Source organism: Frieseomelitta varia, unplaced genomic scaffold, assembly GCF_011392965.1.
Source record: "Frieseomelitta varia isolate USP_RPSP 00005682 unplaced genomic scaffold, Fvar_1.2 scaffold_247, whole genome shotgun sequence".
NCBI classification, from domain to species: Eukaryota; Metazoa; Arthropoda; class Insecta; order Hymenoptera; family Apidae; genus Frieseomelitta; species Frieseomelitta varia.
Window position 1 is genome coordinate 1,059,941 of NW_025109976.1, and position 26,568 is coordinate 1,086,508.

Sequence of the window (26,568 nt, forward strand, 5' to 3'; positions counted from 1 at the left end):
AATAATTAGGCAGTGATATACACGAACATTTTAGTTTATTGTAAGCAACACGTAACACGGATACAGAAGCTCGTGCGATATTCAGCCAGTAGTCGATCTGATTAATATTAATTTCTAATTATAAATCGCGTTCCGATATTGCATCGATCTCGAATGCTAGATCAAATCAATTCCTCGACATCATTCACGCACCTCGACACACCAAATTACGCAATCATTGTCCTTCGATTAGCGAGTTTTGCTATCTAATCGTATTTTATCGTAGCTACTACACGACACGAGCTTGCAATAATGGCACAGAAATCGGTAACCTTTTTCTAAAATTACACGGCGATTGCTATCAAGTGCAAGTTTCTCGATCCCCGAAACTAGTTCCCTCACCATGTTTCGCTTTTAGTAGTATTACCCTGAAAGCCAGGCACCTTAAATCAATTCAAGCACACTGGCGAGCGTGTTTCCGTCGTACGTGACTGTTTATTCAATTTTACCTCAAGCTTTCCAAACGTTTGATCATGCTAAAAATGAAGACTACGTTCTCGGTAAAATGGTCGCTCGGCTAAATGATTGGAAGAAGATTCTGTTATTACGCTCGTTTCTCGACCGCCTGATTTCAGGGTAGGAGATTGGGTTCCGCCGGATGATTTACGACGAGATTCGCATGTACGAAGATATTTAGCTAAATGTGCTCTTCGATCTGACATGGGTAACAAGTGTCACTGGCAAACTCTCAGTTGAACTGATCATCCACGCGCGTGCAACACAATATATATATATATATATATATATTCGTTGCTTTCTCACAATGCACCATCAGCATTCAGATATTCGCGAACGAACAGATCTTGGATTTCGAACTTCTCTGGCATTGAGATTCGTCAATCGATTGTACAAGTCAGAGAGATTTCTCTTTGTTGGGAAACCTCAGGTATAGAAAGACAAGTGTCTTTCTAGCCTTCGTCTTTCATCGCTCGCGATTAGATCCAAGAGGTTTGCGTCAAAATCCAGTCCTGCCCGAATCAACGAACAAGCAGACCGACATTTTCGTGTTGGATACACCCTGGTAATGCGAAATATGTGATAATGCCAGTAATACTAATTGCTTGGATGACCTTTGCGTGATTCGACCACGGAGACTATGTCGGCGCGTTTATTGTATCGTTGCAGAATTTTCTGCGGCAACGATTTTATACGAGGTATTCGAGACCCGTCCGCCACGGATATACGATTACTCGTCGCAGCCATTAAAAGTGGAATCGCGCAAGCAGACGGAGGTTTGCGTCTCATCGATATTTTATGGCTGCTTAATCCACCAATTAGTCGTGGAATGTCGAGGCAGTAAAACTCGAGGAATTTTGTGCCGATGCAATGGCTTCTTAGATAGTTCTTCTTAACTTCTTTCGATCAAATGACAACTTAGTTTGGAGAAGTGTCGCTGGCATGAATTATATGAATGTATTTCACTTCTCTCTCTCTTTCTCTTTCTCTCCCGTTAGAATTAATTACGGTAGCAGCCTATATAAAATCGATGTTCGGCTTTAGTTCGTTACCGAGTTCGCGATTACTCGCATCACGTGGGTGCGACTTCATGGCGTATGGATAATCGTCGACATGATTCCGGGATATATAGTTGTCATTTTGGGCGAACGTGGTTGAGTAGTTGCCGTAGTATAATTACTTAGTTACGTAGTTACGTGGGCGCTTGGTAAATGGTATTAACGTTAAGCGAGCACGAGCGCGGCCGATCACGGAAATTCGAGAAACGTGATCGTCTTGGGAGCGCGATCCCCGAAGTACGAAGGACACTCTTTCTAATTTTCGATCGACTTTGCCGACTTCAAGGTATCTCTGCCTTCAAGCAGAGAGAGGAAGGTATTTAAATATCAAGGAAGTTACAATTAATCGATACAATTAGTTTCGCATTCAATTAACGTATTTCGTTCGTAAAATAAATATATTCGCAAATCGTCCTACGGTTATAACAGCCGGTGTTCTCAACACCGACTCGCTGGGTTAGTTGTCGTCGACCGAAAACATACGTATAACAAGAACAAGAAGTAATTTCACGGTAAAATACAATTTACGCAGAAAGGATTCGTGCTCGTAGAGTTGAGATACGCGTTTTCATCGCAATGTTTCTCCGCTTTTCCTATTTTTTTTCCTTTTTCTTTTTTTTTTCTTCTTTCTTTCGAACAACTCCCTTTCCCCTTTATTCCCCCCCCCCTCCCTCGCCCCTTTTTCCATGCGTTAGAATGCAACGAATTCAGGTTTTTAACGCGCATGATTTTTACAGAATGGACGACCGCCTTTCGCGTAGAAACTTTGGCCCTCGAGATTCTTCTTGCACATCTGCAACATACATACACCATCACAAACAGTGACGATTAAAATACGCTTCTTTGGATATCTCCGCGAGAGATCGATCGGTTTATTTCGAGAAACATTCTTGGACTAATTGCGTACCGTGCAGTTGAAACACTGGCTGTGGTAATTATTGTTCAGGGCCTCCACCCAGCGATCTCCAGCTTCGACTGGGAATCCACACGCGAAACATTTCGTCGTGAACAACTCGTTCCAATCTGCGAAAGTAACAATCGGTGAAATGGAATTCAACTTTCCACGCGTTTCTCTTCGGCCCTTCAAGCCGAATTATGAACGAATTGAACCAACCTGCTTCGCAGTAGGGCAATCCCTCTTCGAGGAAGAACGGGCTGTTGCCGAATAATTTGCCGCAATAGGAACATTTGAAGCATTCAGGGTGGAAATGCTTTCCAATCGCGTTCAGACAATCCTGCGTTTAGAGTCATCGATGAACTGACGAAGTTTCTAGGATAGCATTTTCGCTTTGAGAGAGAAAACTTACGCCTTTGATCTTGTTGTTGCATTTGTTGCAAGACGGAGCGATGAAACGTTCGAAGCAGTACTCGCAGTAGAGTTGTCCCTTTTCTTCTACGAATCCAATGTCTTGAAGAGGCCGGCGACACTGCGTGTTCACGCACACGAAGTGATCGGGGCACCAGATTTGTCCCAAAGCGGTGATGAACGGCCCCCTAAATCGTCGCGGCGATTAACGAGAATTTTTCAAGCGGTTCAAGCTGGTACTTCGATGCGAAGTAAAAGAAGCAAGACTTAGCACAGCAAAAGTAACGAACCTTATGCACTCTTTGTCGTTTTTACAGCACATTGGTTTTATGACGAGACCGTTTGACTTGTGATTAGTATTCTCTTCGTTAGCTGTTAACATCGTGCAAACAAGTTTAACATTGTTAATCACGTCAGAACAGGATAACGAGTTCAAGTTACTATTATTATTGTCAAAGTAAAAAAACTTCGTCAAACGATATACTCTTAAATGATACGTTTTTTTATCTACAGTAAGCAACTTGCAAAAGAAAAAAAAAATATATATATATATACACATATTTAGTACAAACGAAAACAGACTAGGAAATCATTGCCGATTCTTTAATCTGGCAGTATCTCCTGAGAGAAAAAGTTTTCACACGATATACAGAGATGTGCCCAAACTCCGTTCAACAAAAGTATTTAAAAAACACCATCGGTCCCTTCCCAAGCGCATGTCGATGGATCGATGGATCGACACGAAGAGCTAAAAAAAAGCGACTCAGTCGTCATCGTTCGACGACGGAGGACAGAAACTACCAAAAAAAAAAAAAAAAGATGGGGATGCGGCAAACAGTGAAAAAAGAAAAAAAAAACAAAACAACAAACACGGCACACCTGACAGCAAAGGAGGAGTACCTGACATAAGAGTTGCAATGGGCGCAGAGGGGCAATCGTGATCCCGGTCCGCTTGCTTGATTTAGGATTCCCCTTCCTCGCTTTGGCGCGCTGCTACCAGCGAAAGTTCCGCTCTTCGACCCGGCACCACCGAGACCACCGACTCCGGTACCTAGATCCGGGTGGGATGACAAATTTGGTGGGTCTACTAAACTCTGGGTATTGCTAGAGGGTTCACAATGGATACCGTCCTGACAGTAATTTTGGGTTCCACATTGATTTCCGGTTTGGCAACGGGTGTTAATCGAACATTGACCACCAGACTGGCGACTGGTCTCAGTGGAGCGACAGTAGCTTTGGGTTTTGCAGCAGTAGCTCTTAGTCTCGCAGCTTTGGCTTTGCTCTTGGCTTTGAGCTTGGGGCTTGTACAACTGCACTGTGGGAACGTTCTGGCTTGTTCTAGTTTTGGCAGTCAGTCGCGCGAGCTGCCCACTCAGGTTAGTGCGAGGCTTGTGGATAGGCTCGAAGGAGTTTTTACTTTGAGAGCAGGGTACGGGAGCGTCCTCGTCTGGTAAAGGGATCTGAGGGAAGGGGAGCTTTGCCCTCGAAGGAGGCACGCCAGGCTTGGAGCACGGCGCCACGCAAACGGATCCATCGGGGCACGGTGACACGCAGACACCGCTCTCCGGACAGTTTCTCGGGACGTTGAAGTCGCAGGAAGATTCTCGACCACACTGACCGGACGGCTGGCCACAGGTCCCGCCGAAGCAAGGCGAGACGCATACTCCGGAGCGATCGGGAGTTGGTATCACGCATACGCCTGACTTTTGGCAACAGATATTCGGCCCTTCGCATGGTACCACCACCACGCCTGCTTTGGTACCTTGATCAGACTGTGCTTTGCACGGCAGCACCGTTACGCCGGTATCTGGACAGGGTTTCGATGGCGGAGTTCCGTAACTAACGTGACGCACTTCCGTCGAGCTGCTATAAATTGGCTGAGCGGGAGAGCTCGCACCCGTTTGCGAGGACATGGGGCAAGGCAACGAAGGTTGAGAAGGACTTGTTCTACCAATGGCACACGCGCCCTTGGGTGGTTTCTCCCGTGGTTTCTCTGTTCTTTCCGGCAACGGTCGAGTTGGAATTCTCTTCTCGCACCTTTCGAAGTCTTCGGTAACTTCGAGCGATCTTCTCGTCACCGACTTCTTCTCTTCGCTCGTTTCTTCGCTGGTCATGTATCGTTTCTCTTGGTAAGCAGCGTGAACCGCATCCGTCGGCTCTTTGCCCGGATCGTCGGTACGTTTCTCGTCAAAATCGACGGTTTTCGATGCGGCATACTCGGCGTGCCTGTGCCCGTCGTCGGTGTCTTCGTCCACTTTGTAAGAAACGGTCTTTTTAGTAGGGAAGTGCATGGAACTTCGCTTCATAGGTGGAGGAGGATCTTCTCTGATTCTCGGCGCCTGGGCCTTCACGTAGCAGGAAGGCGGTTCCGGCGGCCCGTAAGCCGGTGATTTACACCTTCCCGGTGTTGGAGTCGGAGTCCTGTTCGGTTCGTACGTGTGAGTTTCGACCGCACCCTTTCTCGTAGCCACTAGATTTCTTTGATACAAGGGAATGGTGTCTGGTTTCTTCAGAGGTGCAGTTACACCTTTGCTGCACGGCGTCTGAGGCCGCGCGGACACGGAAATGTCTCTCAGACGAAAATCAGGCGGTGGAGTAGGCAAAGGTCGAGGAGTGGATGGTTTGGGAGGAGGAGGAGTCCGAGCGCTTCTTCCCTCGCCGAACAGAATGTCAGCAGGGGGACAGTGAGCACTTCCGTCTCCTGTAATCACGGGTGTCTGGGAACGACTCGCGATTTTCTGATCCTCGGGTCCGATCTCGCGACTGAGAGGCGTGTAGGGACGTTCCGGGGCGATCGTGAGTGCCTCCTGAAACGGAGAAATTGGTCGGAGATCTTGAGGCGGTGGTTTAGGTCGACACCTACGATCCAAGTATATAGTCTCTTCCGTGAATACTTCCTTCACGCTGGAAGACGTACTGAGAGGCGTGTAGGGTCGATCGGGCGCGGTTGTCAAAGCGTTCACCATTTCGGACTTCCACTCTTTAGGCGTGGCGTTCTGAAGAGCAGAATGAGGTATTGGTTTCGGCCCTGTATCAGTCTGCTTCATAAACTGCACGCGTTTTTTATTGCTCTCCATAATCTCCTGGGCCGGAGGATACTTGGAGCATACGCGTCGATCCTTCGGTGCCTGTTGATCCCTCAAGCTTTTATGGACCTCCACTTGTTCCCTTAAACTCTTTTTGCGTTCATCCTCGATGCATTTCCTTTTAACGCGTTCTTGAACCAGCACCTCTTCCGTGATCTCTTCGTAAGTCTCCTTGATGAGCTTCGTACGTCCAGGAGTGTCGCTCTCAGCTTCCGTCACTCGTTCCTCGCGTACCACCGTCCTTCCCAGAGGTTGTTCTCGAACTTCCTCCACTTCCTCTTCTTCCTCGAAAGTCACGTGTCTGCTTTGCTCCTCTTCCTCCTGTCTTCTTCGCTCCTCTTCCTCGAGTCGCTTTCTCCACCGTTCCTCCTCCTCCCGCCTCTTTCTTTCTTCCTCTTCCTGCTTTCGTTTTTCTTCCTCCTCCTCCTCTCGCTTTCTCTCCTCCTCCTCCTGTTTCGCTTTCTCTATCAGCTGTTGCACATCCACAGCAGAGGTTACCACCTCGGCAGACTCGACTACCGTTTTCTCTTCGGACTGCTCTTTTTCCACCTTTGTCGTCGTTCTCCTCATACAAACTTCCTCTTCCCTTTCCACCGTTTCCTCTGCCGTCGTTTCCTCTCTAGATTCTTCCACCGCTGGGGTACTAGGTCGTACCGGCGACGGCTCGACAGTTTTCTCCAGAGTCATTTTCGTCCTCACGTGCATTCCATCGATGTCCTCTTCGGACGTCTCCGTTATGAAGTCATGCTCTCCTTTGATCCCATCGCCATCTTCGTCCTCGAGATCATCGGCCGGTCTCAGGTCTATCACTTGCTTGTCGATCTCCGTCGTCTCCTCTCTCGTTTCATCCTGCTTCGTCACTTGTTGAGTCGGCAGCGGTGGCTTCTGGCTGATGGTCTGTTCTCGTCTGCAAAACTCCGATCGATACGTACGATGCTCCTCGCGGAAAGGCTGATTCCTCTCGCATATTCGTTCCCTCTGACAGATCTCCTTCTGATGGAACTTCTTGCACACTTTGGGTGGCTCGACACCGACGTAACTCTGTTCGTAAAGATTGCTGCCCGTGGTGACGGTGGCTGTCCATGGTTTCGGCACCGGTTGAACGATCCTCGTCGGCGTCAAAGATCTCCTGACGCTTTCGGCCGAGCTGGCTCTCGACGGCACCTCGGTTCTCGACTGTCTGCTGGTAGTCTCCACCAGCTCGACCTTTCTGTAAACCGGGCCTGGACAACTGACGCGATCCATCGGGTCCTCCTCAAACCGATAGCACTGTCTGGTGACTTTCTCCACCTCCCGGTCTGTGCTCTCGCCTCTCTTCTGCCCTCTCGTCAGGGCTTTCTCGCAAGCCTCGATGCAGGCTTTCTTCTCTTTCACCGCTTGTCTGCTTCTCCGATCGAGGGCAGGATTCGGATCGATGTACAAGGGGCTGGCAGTGGGATAAGTGATATCCTCGATGGGCTTCGGAGGTGGCCAGGCGAGGCTTTTCGACTTTACAGAGCTGGGACGGTAATCGGTTTTCGTGTTCTCGACAATCTCGTAATAGTAGGACTTTTCGTAGGTTTCCGTCGAGTTTTCTAGGGTCGTGGTGTTTCGAGGAAGTGAAGAAAGGGGTCGGGGTGTCGGGAAGTCGGAATTTTGCAGAAGTCGGAAGCGGGCGGAACGGAAATCAGATTGCGACGAGGCACACGAAACGTTTAACACACACGCGTTTGAATAACACAGGCGAGATTGGTTGGAGCGTCGGAGGTGTGTTAGAAAGAACGAAAGAAAAACAAAGAAATCAGCTGTGAGTAAGAAGCACGTTGACCGACACGTGCCCGTGATCCCTTTATCTTAAATTCATATTGTTAATGCTCGAACGAATGCTAACGAGCTACTGGATCGCGGGCACGTGCAGGATGCTAAATAAAAAGAAGCGCAACTTAATAATGAAAAAGAAGAAGAAAAAAAAAGAAATGATAGCAAACGATAACCAGAATAACGAAGGTGTACGTTGCTTCGTGATCGGCTGGCTACGTTTGTACGATGAGCAAAAAAAAAAAAAAGGAAAAGAAAAACAAACCAAAGCTTTGGCGACTAAAGCGATTGATCAGCGCGTTAATTGTCAAGCTATCGAGTGAGCAGTCGCACTTCTCCAAAATCGTTCGGCAGTCGACACACTCTGTGTTGTCACTGAACAATCTACAGATTCCAAGATCAATCGCGTCTCTAGACGATCGTGAGACAAAAAAAAAAATAAATAAATAAAGGGAACACGAAAATTTCGAGTGCATCTCGGAGGAGTCGATGCGAAGCCAGGTAGAGAATGTAAGTTAATCAACGATACTTTGAAGGATCTTGAAGATGTATGTACGTCTCACGTCTTATATATATATGTATATATAAATATATACGTAACAAGAAATGGAATGAGGAGGCAACATGTATTGAGCGAGAAGAGTTTGTTCGGCTTAACCATCGTTTTATTTCGCAGTAAGTTCTCAACACTTTACGAGAAAGAAATCATTTGTCAACAATGACGCACGATTCGAGCCACGATCTTCTTGATGTCGAAATCACCGATTCTTTCGATCGATAGCGAAGAGAAAATCGGGCAAATCGGGGAAACGGCCAAGGAGCTTTCAAGTTCCGTTTCGAATCGCTGTGTTCGAGATTGAAGAAGAATCGTGAGCCTCGAATATATAAATAATCATTGCATTGAATTCGATCTCGGCTGTCAGCACGAAGACGACGACGGCGTAGCTGAGAGCTACCGACTCATGCGAATGTGAGGGAGAAAGGTCTGGGTTTCGGGTTGAAAGATGGACCGGCTGAAAAAAGATAAGAAAAGAAAAAATTATGCCTGGAGGACTATAAACGATGCGTTTTCGACTTTTTATCCGATTCCCGATTTTGCAAACCGTTCCGTTTCGCTCGTGTATGTACGCGTGTATAAAACTTCTTCGCGTGTATGAGCAATGTAAGAAAAAAAAAGAAGAAAAAAGAAAAAGAAGCACGTATATACAGGAGACATCGACAAGGAAAAAAAAAGCAGCACGTAGACATCTCTATTTGAAGTTTGTTCACCGTTACATAAGCTCGTTCTATCGAAACAGACTTGACTCATTTGTACGCTATTCAGGTCTCGATTCAGTCGTCCCAGTTTCGTTTCGATCGGTCTGCATCATCGTTGCTCCATAGATCCACTCATAGCCCAATCGATCGAAGCCCAAATAAATGTGTTACCTCGATAGTGATAATGATAAACGATGACGACGATGTCGAGAATGTCGTAATGTAGAATGAAACGTCGCAGCTCTCAGGGTTCGTCGTCGCCGTCGCGAGAACGACGAGCGGATGAAAGCGGAGTTAGATAGAGAGCTTGCAAACGACAAAAAAAGAAAAAAAAAAGAACTCACGAAAATCGGTTGCGGGAATCGGCTCGAATGATCGAATGAATGAGCGGAGTTGCGAGTGGACAGAGAGAGAGAGAGAGAGAGAGAGAGAAAGAGAGAGAGAGAGAAAGATAATGCGAGGGACGCAAGCCAAATGGGGCGTATTAGCCAAAGTATTAGCTAGAAACTCGGCCAGAGGATTTGGATCAAATCAACCGTATCTCTGAAGGGCGTATTTTTTGGCTTTGGCGGTACCGAGAAGAGACCTATTTGCAACAATCGAAGACAATGCGAGGCCAAGGATAATAGGCGGGTGCCGCCATTAGAATTACACCGGATCGACCAGAGATCGTTCCTCCAGATACCAGAAACAGGAAAGTCGAGCTTGTCATCGGTAATTTATACGACCGCAATTTCCGCTTTTGTTTCCTGCCACGTTGACATGACTGTCTTGGCGTGCCTGTCGTAATTATCGTTAGAATGCGCGGCGTCGCGACGCGGAATTTCATGCACGTCAAGACGATCGAGACGAAAAAGCAGAGGTACTCGGAAGTCGTGCATCCATCGAGCAAGAGTGAATTCAACTTTTATCACCCGTGAATTCGTCGTTTTTCCCCCCAAGTTTTCCCTTTTGCCGTTTCAAACGCCGTTGCATAATGCGATCGTCGAATTATGTAATGACAAGCCGTACAAGATGGAAGAACGATTTCACGCACGTCTCGACGACGATATCGACGACGACCAAGAAATTGACTTTTCATCGTTAGATCGGCGAATCTAGAGCCGCGGCGTGTTACAAAGGAAGGAACTTACCGGTCACAGTCTGACTCTGTGGTCGAGGTAGAGTGCTGTTTCCCGAGTTCAGCAACGGCGGCGATGACACGGTCGATCCTCCGAAAGGTTTAGGACCAATTAAGTTGTTCGACGTTGGAGCCTGCGTGATAAAAGATACTCGATTATTATATTTTAATTCTTCGTTCGTTCGGAGTAAAGTGATATTGGTTAACACGGTCGGACGATCGATAGTAAGTAATAAATGCACAATGACAGTTTGCCTTTCAACTTTACAACAATACAGATATGTATGGTGTAATTTCATTAGAACGTGGGATTAACGAGTCGTGACAAACAACATGACAAATGCGATTAGTATCAGAAACGAACGACGAAACACTGGTGAATTACACATTCGCCGCTGCCTTGAGCTCACGTTGCATCGACACAGAAAAGAAAAAAATAAAAAAAAGAAAGAAAGAAAAAAGGTACGCCGATCTTATTGCGATCGCGACAGGGCTAAATTTTCTCGCGCACCAACCGTCACGAACTAAAGTTGTACGAATTCAAGCACAGGCGATATATTCTCCATGCTCTCGAGTCACACAGCAAGGGGGCATTTTCGTTTCGAGCGCTTTGTTTTTTTTTTTTCTTTTCTCTCTTTTCTCTCGGTTAAACGCGACGTACTTCTCTGGAGAACATATCTGGTATTCAAAGCAGCGGCACCGCGGTCGGCGTGATTTTCATCGGTTCGCTAAGGACGTACCTTACCAAGCGTAAGGTTTCGAGTGTGAGACGCTTAAGGCGAGCCGCGTTCGGATATTACCTGGACTGATCGGAAACTGGGTGGATCGACGGGCGACGTGCCAAGACGGGTGGGCTGCAATACATAAAACGACATAGAACGATGTCACGTGGATGAAGTGGCAAATTAAAAAAAAAGGGGGGGGGGAGGGCAAAGACGGGGCAACACGCACACTCGTAATCGCGCCAGGCTAATTAGTCACAGCTTCGAAATAATCGTCGACGACGCGCAAACGATCGAAAATTCGTCGGTTGACAAGCCTATTCTCGAGTCTGTTGTTGAGGAAGTTCGCGGATTAGAAGGACGAACAGGTCGAATATCGCAACGATAATTGTCACTTGACGTATGTCTTTCTTCGTCTGTCGTACTTCGATCGTCCCCATCTTTCACCGCGTTTTTATTTCTATCGCGCGTTCCATTCAACGCGCTTGATTCAGCGCGTATTTTAAACTTTACTGTTTACTTTCAAATACAACTCATTGCCAGAGTCGGGTGTTTCGGACGATGGGGGATCTTCGAAGTCGACAGAACATCGACGAAGCTTAAAGATTGTCAACTCGATGATTTATCATCGCGTTCGCATTGGAGAACGTTTGAGTAACACATCGGGCAATTGTCGGAGGGCGGTGTTGAACGACAGTTTTTCACAGTCGGGTAAATATTTCACCGGTATTTGCGAACCTCTGTGCAACCGGTCTGAATGGTGATCGTGCTCGTAAACGTTTTCGATTCCCAGTGGCAGTTGCCGTTGGTGATGCATCCGTTCCTATTCGGCGACGATAGCTGAGAGTTCGGGGATCCGTAATCGGGGCTCGAGCGATTGTAAGCCTGGAAAAGCGATTAGTGCCGAGCAAACGCCACACGAGCTAGTTAAGTCTTAACTATTATTTTTTCAATTCCAAACACTTTGGACACTTTCAACGAGATTAATTCGTCCAATCAAAATCAAATCAAATTTGCACCACAGTGGAGAACGAGCAAATGCCAAAGTGCGTCATCAGGCAAGTTTCGAAGCGGTCAAACGATTAAATTCGATGCCATTTGCGAGCGCGAAGCAATAACTGGATGCAAAATGGATCATGAAATCTATAAGTTTCAGCGTGTTAAACGAGGAATACTCACAGAGAATGGCTGAGGCGACGACGTATGATTGCTCAGTGGAGGAGACAACGGCGCGTTCGCGAGCGCAGCGGAAATCGTGCTCGCAGGAGCCTTTCCGCCTCTGTGGCATTTAATCAGCGTTTTATTTACACTCCATTTTCGCACGTATCTCCTTTATAATTCTATCGTATCTTTGTGACGTAACACTTACGGCGGTATGGTTATTGGAACCAAGCCAGCTGGTGCGTTCTGTCTGGCGACTAATTTCGCGTGAATGTCGCAATACAATTTATTGTTGATATTGTAATAGCCGACATTTTTCAGGGAAGTGCCGCAGGTGGAACACTTGAAACACTCTACGTGCAGATTTTTGTCCTTGATCCTTACGAAGACGCCTCTGCGGAAAGGAACGTTCGATTAAAGGACGTGCGTTTGATCGTTTTAACAAGCGTCAGTTGTTTCGTCTAAATATTGAAAGAAAAAAAAAAAGAGAAAAAAGAGAGAGAGAGAGAGAGAGAGAGAGAGAGGGACTCGATGCCTCGACGAGGGAGGCTGAGAACACAGGGATCATTACGTTATATTCGTTCGTGTATACTGCCCAGTTCGTGGCTGGTGATGACATATTAGGTGAAGTGAGTCTTGAGTTAATTCTCATGGTACGTATCGTTTTCATATTCTTTGAGGAGGAAATGTAGTAAAATTTAATAAAAGGAAACTGTGTAAAATATTTAAAAGCACGTGTGCGTATTTAACCGTGAAACGAGAAAGGACGTGTTGTGTAAAATTTTTCATGGCACGTGTACAAAAATTAAATGTTCGGTTTCTTAAAAACGAAAGAGAGATTCAAAATGTTGGTAAAAAGATGTATTCACAAAAAGAGATACTGAAAAAACGTACAAAAAAACACAACATTGGTACAAAAAGAAAAAAAAAACACGTTCAAAAAAACAAAAAAAAGGTCACAACATCGAAAGCATAGTTTACGCCATCCTGGTGATCACGTAACCAGAATAACACAAAAGAACGCTGATGACACGTTTGAAGATGGTGCGGTGAATGTCGAAGAATGATCACAGACGTGAATCTTGCTAATTAATTCCCATGAAAATTAAGCGAGGAAAAGCTCTTACAGTGGCGAATGATTTTTCACACTCTCCTGCCAACGTGATGAGAACCATGAAATTGAAAGATTCCTTTCTCGAAGGGGATGATAACTAACGACAGAGGCGACAGAGAAAGAGAGAAAGAGTGAAAGAGAGAAATTCTGTGCTTCCATTCAAAAAAACAGCAAAGCGTGCACGTGTAAAAAAAAAAACACCAATATCACCGATCATCGATTCACGACCGATAGATGAGAGGAGAAAAAACGCACGCCCTCACGCCTTCAGTCAAAAAGCATTTCGAGATGGTACCAGCGTACGGACAATATCGAGCAAAATCCAGACGGTCACAGTTCTGCGTACTCTTTTCCCCGTCAAGATCCGTCACGTTAGGAACGAGAGTCACGATTCCTGATCAAACGCTGAAAAATCAAAAAACAAAAAACAAAAAAAAAAGAAAGCAAAAAGATCCTAATACGAAAAACTTGAATCATCGTGTAAAGAAGATCGACTTCTCTCTCGGAATCGCGAACTCGTTCCTACCCACACACGTGACATTGTTCGTCTACGGTATGAAGACACATAGTAGAAGCGACATAATATCGTCGAGAAGCGGAAATTCTCCGGTCGGTTCCGACCGTGCAAGGGAAGAGAGGAGGATTTTCACGTAAATATGTAGTTACACGATCACTCGGTCGCAGTTGCTACAACGAACGCCCGACGACGCCGGGGAGGAAGAAGAGGACTCCTGCCGCTGCGCTGGACGTTTCGACGACGGACATTCATTGGAATTGAAGGCCGGACTACCGTGCAGAGCATGAAACAGAGGCGTGGGTGATCTCGGCGAAGTAGCCCTTCCGCCAACAGCATGGCTCACCGACGAGTAAAACTCTGTTCTCGAAGGAACTACGACATGGAAGTAGAGAAACCGTACTGTGACTCGACCAATACGAGAAATGCTCCGTCAAATAGCTCCGGAAAAAACAACGAGCAAACGAACTGTTCACCGTAAGGAACGTTCCCTTTCATCTCTTGTCCTCCACGTGTGCACCAACTTCCAAGTCGCGTCGGATCCCTCTGACGTACATACATACGTGATTCTTCGTGTAATTTTACGCGCTATCTTCGATTTCGTCGCAGTTAGAAATTGAAGCTCGAGAATTATCCGTCAGAGAGTCCGACTCGACGTTAGAAATTGAAACGTAAGCGCGCCGAATCTCTCGAAAGATTTATGTCCTATTTTCCTTTCTCGTTCTCGAGGGCCTCCGCTCTGAAAGAAAGAAAGTAACGACCGAGAGGGACACGGATGCGCCTCGGCGTCAACTTACACGATGAGCCTCTCGCATTCGGCACAAATGTTCTGTCCAGGTGGAAGGCTTGACTGCGGCGTGGACGGTTGCTGCTGCTTGGTTTCCGGTGCCGAGACTGGCCTCAGTCCTGCCAGAGCCGGTGAAGACGGCGTAATCACGCCGCTCTGCGCAGTTGGCTCCGCTATTTCGCAAAGAAGTTATCGTACCGGCATGCACCAGGCTAACTGGAGCCAGTTGATCCAATCGAAAAATCACTGGAGAGAGAGAGAGAGAGAGAGAGAGAGAGAGAGAGCCTTCGATGCATGTTACGCTCCTTTTAAGAAAACGTTTCGTTCCACGTTTTGCGCTCGACTACCGTTAACCTCGTTTATTAATCACTCTCCAGAGATTTTTCTTCGTTCCGTTTCGCGTAAAAAACCGCGTTGCACTATTAATTAATGACAAGACAGACAATAGACAATAGACAATAGACAGTAACTGGAATTCGTTCGCGGCAATTCGCGAAAACTCGACAGATAATATAACGGACGTGTCGATGCTTCTCATTCTCGTTGGAAGCTAAAATTGGAATTCCGTTTGGTGTTTCTAAACGCGTTAGTCTCAACTACTAACCAGGCTCCGGCGTCTTTGGCTCTTTGTCCGCTTCCTGGACCATCTTGAACACCTCGCTGTTCTCCGCGTTGTAGTTCTTCTCGTTCTTTTTGAAGTTCACCCTGCAAGCACAACCGCGGCCGTGTTACCGCGACCAAAACGAAAACCTCTCCGAACATTCTAACTTGCAACAGTCACGCCTTTATCTTGCGAAGAATGCTTACCCGAGCACGCCACCGGCCAGAACTTCCGCTTGCGCGGAAAGAGTCTCCGCGATAGTCTCCTCGCTGTAGATGCCCACCGGGCTGTTGTATTGTTTGTTAACGATGGACTTGATCGAACCGTCTCCCGTTCCATTGAGCTGCAATGAGACGCTCGTTAGTACAACGTTCGTTGCTGCTGGGAAATTTGGCGAAAGAGGTCGAGGTCTCGACAAATTGATACCAACGAATGGCTTTGGGCTGAAATTGTGGCCACTTCCGATGTGCGGCCCATCCTTCTTGTTGGCCGCCAACGATGTTTTCGTAACTGGAGCGATATTGCCGAGCCCGCCGGTAGGCGATGGCGACGGCAGGCTCGAACTTAGCGGAGTTACGTGCGGTTTCCAAGTGCCGCTACCTCTGTGAACGACAATAACGAAGGTGAACTTAACGTAACGTGACCAACCCAGTTCACCGAGCTGACAAAACGTTCCCGAGTTGGCGGCCGTGCCTGTCGCTACCTCTGTACTGTCAACTCGAAGTTGTTCCCAGCCCTCACGATAACGTCCTGCGCGTCCTTGTGCCTGAGATTGTACACCTCCGTGTTATTGACCCTGATAACTGCATCGCCGGCCCTCAGGCCAGCCGCTTCCGCCGGCGATCCGTTATTAACCTGCAATGAAAAATGTCCGCTTGAACAAACGAACGCCCGGACGCCGAGCAATTCTAAAAATGGGTTGCTTCGAATCTATCATCGATACGCGTCTATTTTTACGGGACGCAACAGTCGTCTCTCTTCTCCAGAGGAAAGTCAGAAGACATCAGTCAGCACGCGAGGACGTTCGAAAAAAGAAAAGGAAATTTCGCTAGAAGGGCAGAGACTTCGAAGATGAAGCAGAAGGAAGTCTTACTGAAGTCGTTTTCTGCTCGGTCTAAGATCTTGCGGATCTGTTCACGCGTTATCGAAGAAATCGCGAGAGCACGCTTTCGAGAGGTTCGAACAGTCGCGACACCGCCCCCCCCCCCCGTTCGTCGTTTTATCTCTCTACCGCCTTCAATTCAAGTTCAACAGACGCTTGGTAATTAAGAAAATGGATTATCTCGCGTGATCAACGAGCCGCCTGAAATCATCGTAATTTATTTACGCGTTACACATTTTTATAACCGCGATTTTGCTCAGCATTTAATCACGCTGTTAATACATTTGATAACCGATAGGCACAGAAGGATGCGCGCTCCATTTCGCCTCGGTCTCTTTTCGACCGGCGATTAAGAGTAATCGATGCGATTCAAATCGAGAGGAAGAAAACAGAACGGAAAGCTCGTTAAGTATCTCCTACCAGCCGAACTGCTGGCAGAATCGAGAATAATTAACAGACGCGCGCGTCGATCCAGGCTCACTTCTTTCTATAAATACCATTTCGATTGATTTATCGTCGTTATTTTTATTAAGAGACCTCGCGTATCGAAGCTACGAGCTTCTACCGATGCGCTCGGTAACTCGAATAATTTTTCCAGCGGTTGAAGAGAAGTAGCGGTTCCGATTCTTACGAGAACGCGCGCGCTCTCGAGCAAGACGGTTTTTTTTAACGATCGGCCGGCGTGGCGTTCGCCTCTCTGGACTTTTAAGCCCGCGCCACGAGGACGAAATCGGGGGCAGAGGACGATTTGTTCGATTTGCACGTCTGCCTCCAGAAATAGGAACGCGAGGCCGTTGCGTCATCAGGTTGTTGCCGTAATAGTTGGATACGTTTGCTGTACACGTTATTATCAACAGCGGTGGCCACCGTTCGAACGGCGAGGAGGGGTCGGAGTTCTCGCATTCCGCGAGAGGAGTGAACATCGGGGAGAAGATTCCAGGGCAGAAAAACGACGCCGAATTCGCCGAATCGCGGCTAACGGTCAAGGAACCCGTGACGGCCACTTCTTCTTCTGTCCTCTAGGTCCACGAAAACGTAGGACGTGAACGTAAGTCAGGGTTAAGCTCTGTGGTGGGCCTCTGTGTGAAAGCCTGCCTCCAAAAATAATCTCGGACCGGTTTAAAAATAGGCCCCCCCCTCCCCCTCCCCTCCCCTTCCCCCTCGACAACACACACGCATCTCTTATTTGTACACGTACACTCGGCCAAGCCGAATCAACGGTCAGAATGCAACCGAGATGCAACATAGTCTTATACGTATGACATATCGGAGCCCGAGAGGCCGCGTATTCATTCTACCAAACGCTCCTGCCACCGCGTGAACCGCGATGAATGGACGAGTACGCGCGGACATACGTGAGCGTTTCGAGAGCGTGTACCAAACTCGAGCCTGGGGGCGCATGCCTTGGGTAATAATAGCGTCTGACAATTTTGGATAAAAGTGTGCTTCGCCTGCAGCCCAACCACAGTCCTCGTAATGGGGTACGCTAATTTCGTAATTAATTCGGCCCCGGGGGAGGAGGGCGTGTTCAATGAAAAATGACGCACGAGCTTCCTTTTTACCACGGCGCGCGCGCGTCGATGGTTTATTTCTCTTGGAATAGAAAGCAGAACTTGCTAAACTCTTACGTACATCACGTCGTACCATGATCGACGAAAGCGTGTTTGTTGACGAATTACGTGAAATATCATTAAGTGTGAAAACATCTCGATGACTGTTTTTGAACAGGTGTAGGAGTCGAACGTGTTATTAACGAACGAATGTGCCTAAAAATACGCCCGAAAATACGTGTGGCAATATATATATACAAGTAGATATGCACTTGAATGCAGTCGAACCGAGAGGGAGAATACACGCCAAGGTGTACGAGGTACGCATTCCAATGGGCGGGTTATCAGAGACGGATCCATCCCACCTTCCATGCTGGAATGCATTTCTGCTCTTTTTTCTTTCTCTCACTTTGAGGACTTAAGGCTCGTTCATACGTGCGGCACATGGATCGAAAAAAGCATGGACAGGGAGAGGAGGGACCGGTCAATGACACCGGTTTTAATCGGACCAAATGAAAGGGAACGCGCGCTCGATGGAAATAAGTCACCGATACTTTCGCGTCTTCGCCTCCGTTCCTATCTCGCTGTTAACGTCGTGCCGTTATGAATTTCACTGCGGTCGAATAATTCTGCTAATAGAGCAGTATATGTAAGACATACGATGAAGAAAAAAAAAGAAGAATTTTATTGGAAGAGGTTCCAATGAAATTTGAAAGAAGAGATTCGGTTAGAATTACCGATTGAGCATTAACTTTGAAATACGATTAAATAATTTGATTAATGGAGAGCAGTATATGTAAAACATACGACAAAAAAGAAGAATTTTATTAGATTCCAAAGAAATTTGAAAGAAGAGGCTCTATTAGAATTACCGATTATGCATTAACTTTGAAATACGATTAAATAATTTTATTAACGGAAAGCAGTATATGTAAAACATACGATAAAAAAGAAGAATTTTATTAGATCCCAAAGAAATTTGAAAGAAGAGACTCTATTAGAATTACCGATTATGCATTAACTTTGAAATACGATTAAATAATTTTATTAATGGAAAGCAGTATATGTAAAACATACGATGAAAAAGAAGAATTTTATTAGACTAGATTCCAAAGGAATTTACCGATTAAGTATAATAAAATACGAGCTTATATAGAGTTTAAAAGAAACTCTTTGTAGAGTCTCCGGATGGGAACTTGAGGAAGCTTGGAAACGTTCGTCGAATATCTTCGATCATCATATAATCTCGTTTTTCGCGACTACGTGGCTTTTACATAATCGTGACGCGTACGTTGATAAACTTTATCCGCCGCATTCGCAAATACTCGGCGGCCACTCTAGTTTCGTCCGAATGCGGTTCGCGGCCACCGGGGGAAATGAAGGGAAGTTAACGGCAGCCTCCGTTGTCCTAAGGTGGAGCAGAGGAAACAGAGAGTGACGTCAGGCCGAAATTATTGGTCTACGTTCGATCTGGCCTTATCTTTTCAAACAAACTGTACACGATGCTATTCGCGCGCGAGATGTAACAATATACGTATGTATACGTACGACCGAGCCGAGTCTCGCGTGTACCCAAGTCGTAAACCTCCTTCTACGGAAGGCTGAATATCGATGACGTCTATATGCCTCCGGAGTCCGACGGTTCCACGATTTTTCGCAATTGAAAACGATCGGCCGTGTCAAAACACGTTAATACATCTACCAGGCGAATGTTCGCTTTTCCTTCGTTCCTTTCTTTAAGGAAAATCGCTCCAATTGCGACGAAACACAGCGTTGCATATATGTACGCGAGCACGCGTTTCAACGTGAGAGGTCAACGAATGTGTGAAAGTGAATTTGACTGTCTCGGAGGCGTGCACGATTAGACTCGATGACACATTCGAACCGGAAGTGCGTCGACGCCAGTCAGTCACAAAGAGTCCTTGTCGGGCTCTGCTGCTGCTCGAGAGAGAGAGAGAGTCGTCAGCGCGGGGGAGTCCGGTGACTGAAGGATCGAACTGGCAAGATGCGCCAGTCACTCTTGTCGATGACGCGCTCAGAATGAGCTCACCTCGCTTCTTCGTCAGCTGATAAAGAAAGCGAGCATAACATCGCCGATTAGAATTGTCGCGGCGTTTACGCGTTTTCCGTTCGACATTCGTCTCTAGTGACACACCGGTGGTAATACAACACCGGGCTGTCTTAGCAAACACACAAATGCGGAAATAAACTTTCTCAACCGGGCCAACTGTTTTCTTTTCTTTCTGTTTTTTTTTTTTTTTTTTTTTTTTTTTAATGGAGTAACATTTTTCTCGGAGGAGGTTCTAATTTTACGAGGGCGACGAAAAAGTTGGTCGCGCGAAAACGTCGGGTTTTAACAATGTCGTAATCGTGACGCGATCACGATGACGGTGGGTGTCGTATTACCCACGAATTCACGAGGTGCTACTCTAGCAGAGGCAAACATACGGGAGAAGACTGATTTCTGGTCAGACTTTTGGCAAATTTCCCGCGGCTGCCTCCCACTGTGTCTCTCTTCATTCCCGAAATCGAATCGGCATTTACGATGGCGCTTCTAAATCTTCGACTTCGTCATCGAGATACAATTTCACTCTGCCTTGTCTGGCCTTTCCTCGTTTGCCTCGCTGACGACGCGAAAAAAAATCCACGCATAGCACGGACACGCTTCGGAGAGCTTTTGTTTCTCCTGCGTATCGTTTCTAAAAAAAAAAAAAAAACACAAGAAAAAGAAAAAGAAAAACAGATCGGTTGATCGTTTTGGAAAATATTCCAATTACGCGCTGAAATCCAGAATTGTGGACTAATCAACGACCGTGTGTGCCAGCGACGATTGGTACGTGTATAATTTCACGAAGCGCGGAAAGAAACGCGCCAGTGAAAACGAGACGCGATGGAATTCGATGTGGAGCAGAAGGGGAGGGGCTCGCGCGACTCGCGGAGGCAATAATCGCGTGAAATAAAAGAACGGCGTGGCATCGTGGCAAACGGTGAACAAAAAAAAAAAAAAAAGGAAAAAGAGAGAAGAAAAAGATCGAGGAGTTTGGGAGGACGCAGTAAGAAATAAAAGCGATATTTTTATATCCACGGGTGTAAGCTCGTCTGTGGCGTCCGCCACCGGGCCTCGGCCTCTATTAATATCCACGGGCCGGGCTTCCTTTCGGTCTCCGCAGCAATTCTCTTTGCACCGGCGGACCAACGATCGACCACCGGAAAGAGAAGCTCCGATTGAAAAAGAAAAAACGAAGAAAATAATTTCGTGTCGCCTTGCGCCGAGCTTCCGCGAACGTTCTTCCGTTACGTGACTGATCGGCCAACGAGATTCCAACGGTCGGCAATCATTTTTATAAAATGACGCGTGTATAATTTTTATCGGCGACATTCTTCTGGAAGAACATTGAAAAAGGAAAGAGAAAAGGTTTCCAACGTTTCGCCGAAGAATTCGCGGATGAGTAGTTTTCCAATATTTTTATCGCAAACTCGACGATTACGCGTCCGTGTCCTTGGCTGCATTTGCATTTACGCGTAAAAGGAATAACGTATCGTCGAGCAAGCCTGGCTTGACTCGCTTCGCGAGTAGGCGGTTGCAACGATGAAAAAAACCGCGCGTATTTTATACGCGTCGATAGGAATTCGTTTTCTATCTTCTCGACTCGAGTTGAGAGAGCACATCACCGATATTGTCATATTGACAATTTCGTCGTACGTTGTTTCCCGTCCACGATGGGCCAAATGTATTTTCGTACCGTGTGCAACGTGGGGAGAGAGAGAGAGAGAGAGAGAGAGAGGGGTCTCTATACCTCTCAGAATCTGTATCTCCAGGAAATCTGGGCCAAAACTCCCACGAAAACTTGCACGGATCATTTTTCTCGACGGTGACATCATCATAAAAAAATTTCAATCACTCCGAATGCTTGAGAAACAAAGTCGAAACCTCGTTGATCTGCCGATCAATGTGTCGTTTAAAAGTTACAAGATACATCGCTTGCAAGTTCTTGACATCTGACAAGGAACACGACCTCCGTATTTTCTCAGCCAAATTGTGCCAAGTTTAAAGCGTTTATCGTTCGCCGATAATTCCGCTTTGCCTCGCGTTCGCTTCATAAAAGTAAGAACTTCGGTCAACGTGTTTCACGTGTTGTGCAATGTAAAGCGATAATGTCAGATACTATTGGACACCAGTAACTACCTAGGAACGAAGATAATCGAACAGTTTATTTAGGCTGATAACCAGCGAGTCGGTAAACAATGTTGAATGCATTTCTTGCCAGGTAGTTGGCGATTGCCAAGCATCAACAGGGGAGCTATCAGGCGACCGTGCCAGGATTCTTCGGTGCTCATCCTCCGTCATTGAACCGTTGCTTACGGATGTTAATTTATTGACTAACTAGAAGACCTCGGTAACTGCGGATATAGAGATACAGAGATCTCTTCATTCGTATTACAGAATATTCCAATGTGATCCCTCGGTCGGCCTGGATTAGATACCATCTATTTTCTCGAGTTTGATCCCGTCGCGTTCGAGGAACAAATCCCCATGGCTCAGATACGGGCTTCGTGGAAAGCCGGAAACTCGCGGTGATCTTTTTCCATTCGCTGGCCGGAATTACGGGGTTGCAGCCGGTTGCAGAAGGCAGCTGGCGACATTCTGCTCGAAATTCGCGGTCTGCGCCGCGCTGCTTTCGCTATCGCTCGTAAACAAATCTTGCCCGGTGCCCAACTCTTCGCCGCCTGGTGATCACGTTTTCTTCTTTGCAACACGGCGTTTAAGCACGGAGTCGAACCTCGCCAGACATAAACAGAATTCGCGAGCGGCAATTCGACGCGACGGCTTATTTTCGATAATGACGGAATAATATCGACGATATTATCCCCCTCTCTGTCTCTCTTCGTTTCTTCTCGTTTTTTCTTCGAAAAGAAAAATGAAAATGTATGGGACCACCAGGGGAAGCATCCCTGCGAAGCGATTCTCGCCAAATGTATTTACGAAAGTCCGCTTGGAACGACTTGAAGCTTCGTAATTTGCCTCGCAAATTTCGTTTCACGCGCCGCGATGCTTCATTTTTCAAACGGGGGGAAGGGAAGGGCGAATTCTGCGGATCGTTCTCCTCCCACGCGGCTGGCAAAATCCCAGCTATTGCCACATTCGTGTGTTAACCTTTGTCGGAAGGTACTCTCTCCTTTGGACAGGCAGGATATTTTCGTACGTGCCTGGGCTACCTGTTAACGTCAATCATTGCGCGATATTATCGTCGTACTCTTCATTTTTGAAGATGCCAAAGAACTCGTCAAAAATTAATCAAACGAGTATTTAACGACCGTCATAATTATGTTATCGTTTCTATCGAATCTACTGGTATTGCCATAGCCTTGAAGAATTATCGCCGAATCGTTCCTCGAAAAAGACACGTGATTATCCTCGTTAAAAGTAGATTTTCCCTTCGTATAAAACCGGTGATGACGATGAAGATGACTTTCAGCCTTAGATTACTGACGGATACAAGAGCGAAAGATCTAAATTTCTAGATTATTTCAATATTAATAATTATTTAATTATTTTAATAAGACATTTGTCGTAGGACAACTGCCACCGAACGAACGATAAGAAGTATCTATCCTTTGTCTACGTAGTGCGTTATTTTGGCAATTAGACATCAAGGCTGTCACGGCGGCGCAATAGAAAAAGAACGGGCGCGATGGTATACAATCGGCTAACGACACGCGAAATTTATGTCGAGTCCTTCCATCGGGTACGATAACGCGGCTCGCGTACGCGTCGTTTGCCAACGAAATCATCGCGTAACAACGCGCCCACGTTGCACCGACTGCACGGAATCACGGAAACCCGCGCGCAAATGCGCGCAGCTGCTCGCTGCAGATTACGAGAACGAGAATTCTATCCCGTACGATTATTCACTGTTCCAAGATCGTGCCAAATCTTCTATACGTACGATCTATCGTTTTTTTAACTTGTATGTCGGTCGGAGCTTGCTCCTCAACTTGGTCGGAGACATGGTTCTGTCGTTCGTCGGAGTGAAAAGATTACAAAGATTACGCGTGCGAGCACGTTTCGAATTTCATGTAACCGTGGCTCGTCGATAAGGGCTCGTAGTGACTTTTCTCGGCCCGCTTCGCGAGGATTGCGTCGACGATCGGTATTTTTAATCGATCGACAGGAAAATTTATTTTCCACGGTGACCAACGCGCGGTCCAGGAAGCACGAAGCATTGTCGACGACATTGTCGTCGTCGTTGCCTTCGTCTTCGTCGTTGTCTTCGCGAGCGGGGCTCGACCCGGCTTGCGCGTTTCGCAAAGGCACCTTCTAGAAATAGAACGCCCAAATAATTTGCCTCGGATTACCAGCGACGCGTCGCTGCTTCTCTCTCTCTCTCTCTCTCTCTCTCTCTCTCTTTCTTCTTTTCTCTCCTTCCTTTTTCCTCTCTTTTCGAACTGCATCGATTTTTCTAAAAACGTTCCCGCCCCGATTATTTCTCCGAACGCACGTTCGGCTCGATCGTGCGTTTCTCCGCCATCAGAGCCTCCAAATATTTTGCTGTTCGTCGATTCTTCAAACGTGTTCGCGCGCGATAAAAAAGCAACGGTATGCCAGACATCTAGAGAATCTTACGTGCTCGTCCGATGGAACTCCCCGTGATAACCTTTAAATAGATCTGTGCGCCAAGTGACCGGTTGGGATAGGTAAATAACAGAGCGATCGCTCGAGTTTCGTCTTCGAAATTTACGATCTAGAAGAGTCGCTAGGTATCGCTTCTCCAACCGATTAACACGACAGCAGGATCTATAAATCCAGTGGCGATAACCAGCCACGATGAAACGGTGAGCATCGTTGAAGCAATTACTCGCGATTAATTTGTAATTCCCGCCGGGTGGGAGCCGTTTGACACCGCCTTAGACTCGTATTTCTCTCCTTTTCCGAGAAACTCGAGGGCGGCCGGACGTCGTATGTATTTGCGGCCTCGTAAAATAAACGGAGCACGTGCTGCTAAGAAGGCCAAGTTCGAAACGTCGATCGCGAGATAAAACAGCGTCGGACACGCTTCGAAACGGGCGAAAAACCAAAGGTCTCGCTCGCGGTTCCCGAACATCGTTTTTTCGCGAAACGCGCCGTTTCGAGACGAGTTTTCCTCAAAATCGTACATCACACGCCACCTCCTCTGTTGACAAGTGCCAGCCAGCCAATTGAAATATTGTTTCACGATCGGCCGGTGGAACAACCTTTACAGGTTGCTCTTAAAATACATCGCGCCATTCTCTTGCACAACGATAATAAACATAATAACGAAAACGCTACTGGCTGTTCGAAGATTTGCGCGACATACGCGGCGCTGATCGACCTAACATCCGGCATGTGGTGGTATTTCGCCACCTTAATGAAATTTATCCGATCGAGCCGTCGAAATGAACGAAAGAAAGTGGAGAATTCACGCGAAAGTGAATGGCGATAGCGGCCAAAAGCTTCTCGTGTTACAGCGTGCCTCGTCGCCAAAACACGACGATACCCGACGACGGTCCGCGCGTTTCGCACGTAGTTGGCAGCGATTTCTACCGATGCGCGTGAAATAATTTGGCGTTTGCTAGCCCACGTTACGTAACGTCCACTCGCAGTTCCATTATGGCGAAAAAGCCAGTTTTCATAATCGTCGAATGCGTCGAAGGAATGAAACGATCCTCGGTATTACCCGATTGTTACCGATAGTTCGTCATTCGCTAATAAACGTCACAGTGATCAGTTACGATGTTTCGTTAAAACCAATTTCATTGAATTTCGTCGTTGATACGAATGTTTTACTGTTTCTTACTATGCAGGAATTATCTCAACGTATTTGCAGATCGTGAATTCGTAGAACACTTTCGATGATCATTTCATTCGAAGGTACGTGTTGATGATGACAAGAGTCATTGACGCGGCAAGTTTTAAATTTTTCTTAATCTCTTTATCGGAGCGGTCTGATAATAACAATGTAAAACCAGCGAATTTTTCGAAAACGAGGAGATCGATAGATAGCCAAGAGTTTGATAGTAGACACATTTAGAGCTGAAAGTCTCTAACTTCTAATTCGTCGCATTTTGCGTTTACCTAGCGCTCCATCCGATCTCGAAATAGTCACGTCAATAGCTAAATAAACTAAGCTAATAAACAAAGAAAACAAGGAAGATAAACAAAAAAAAAAAAAATAGCATCAGCTCACCTTTTGTACGACGAGCGGGGTGCCAAAATCCTTGCCCCCCTGAAGACGGAAGCCCCAGGGAGATCCATCGAACCTCGAGAGCTTGACGTTAATCAGCTGGGCCATATCACTGATATCTCTTTTAACGCAGTTGGTGAAAAGAGAAAAAAAAAAGAAGAAAATTGGAACTGAATCCTCTGGTGGACGGCGAACGAGCGAGCAAGCAAGAAGTAAGAAACAAAAGTTAGCTGGATACGCGTCGGTCTCTATATCTTATTGTTAGTCGCTAACTACGAATTCGAAACTGAAGACAAGAGTATGCACGTTGCACCGGTCACAGTTGACGGCTGCCTTTGCGAGGCAAGGGATCGCGCGGTTGGGAGAAACGGCACGTACGTTCCTGAAGAACGCGCAGACCGGAGTAAAGGTACAACGTGTAACAGACGTCGAGGACGGTCAGTCGGGCAGCGGGGCCTGCCTGGCTGCCTTCCTTCCATCCGATTCGGCTCTGCCGCGGTTCTGGCCGCAGGGGCGGGGATAGGGATAGAGACCTAACACGCGGGTAGGAACGAGACCGCGATCCAGAATTATCCGGGGGAGGGGGTGGAATGGAAAGCGCGACAAAGAGGAAGAGGAAGAGGAGAGGAGGGGGAGCAGACCGTAGATTTTCCACGCGAAAACGAAGGAAACCACAAGGCGAGATTTATCTGCT

The 26,568-nt window shown here is 46.8% G+C and overlaps 1 protein-coding gene across 3 annotated transcripts; it reads right to left on the bottom strand.

Moving 5' to 3' along the window:
• Positions 1–18: 18 nt before the first annotated feature.
• LOC122528228 (PDZ and LIM domain protein Zasp) lies at positions 19–26,382 on the bottom strand. 3 transcript variants are annotated; one of them, XM_043653145.1, is made up of 16 exons: positions 25,878–26,382; positions 15,722–15,873; positions 15,449–15,620; positions 15,225–15,361; positions 15,022–15,122; positions 13,783–14,005; positions 12,211–12,396; positions 12,021–12,120; positions 11,580–11,726; positions 10,920–10,973; positions 10,133–10,253; positions 3,760–7,519; positions 2,861–3,047; positions 2,668–2,788; positions 2,461–2,576; positions 19–2,346 (listed from the first exon to the last, which is right to left on the bottom strand). In XM_043653145.1, exons 1-16 carry the CDS (start codon positions 25,980–25,982, stop codon positions 2,269–2,271), a joined length of 5,760 nt encoding a protein of 1,919 aa, XP_043509080.1. In that variant the 5' UTR covers positions 25,983–26,382; the 3' UTR covers positions 19–2,268. The 3 variants fall into 3 exon arrangements, with proteins under 3 accessions (XP_043509080.1, XP_043509081.1, XP_043509082.1); XM_043653146.1 differs by having other exon boundaries at positions 3,760–3,910; positions 25,878–26,361; XM_043653147.1 differs by lacking the exons at positions 10,920–10,973; positions 11,580–11,726 and having other exon boundaries at positions 3,760–3,910; positions 25,878–26,359.
• Positions 26,383–26,568: the final 186 nt, after the last annotated feature.

Bases quoted from the DNA above. Each gene is read 5' to 3' on its own strand.
- LOC122528228 (XM_043653145.1), bottom strand. From the start codon at position 25,982: ATGGCCCAGCTGATTAACGTCAAGCTCTCGAGGTTCGATGGATCTCCC. The intron at 15,874-25,877 runs GTGAGCTGATGC...TTTTCATTGCAG, and splicing joins CCCCGCTCGTCGTACAAAAG to GTTAATAACGGATCGCCGGC. The intron at 10,254-10,919 runs GTAATATCCGAA...TTTATCACGCAG, and splicing joins CCAGTTTCCGATCAGTCCAG to GCTCCAACGTCGAACAACTT.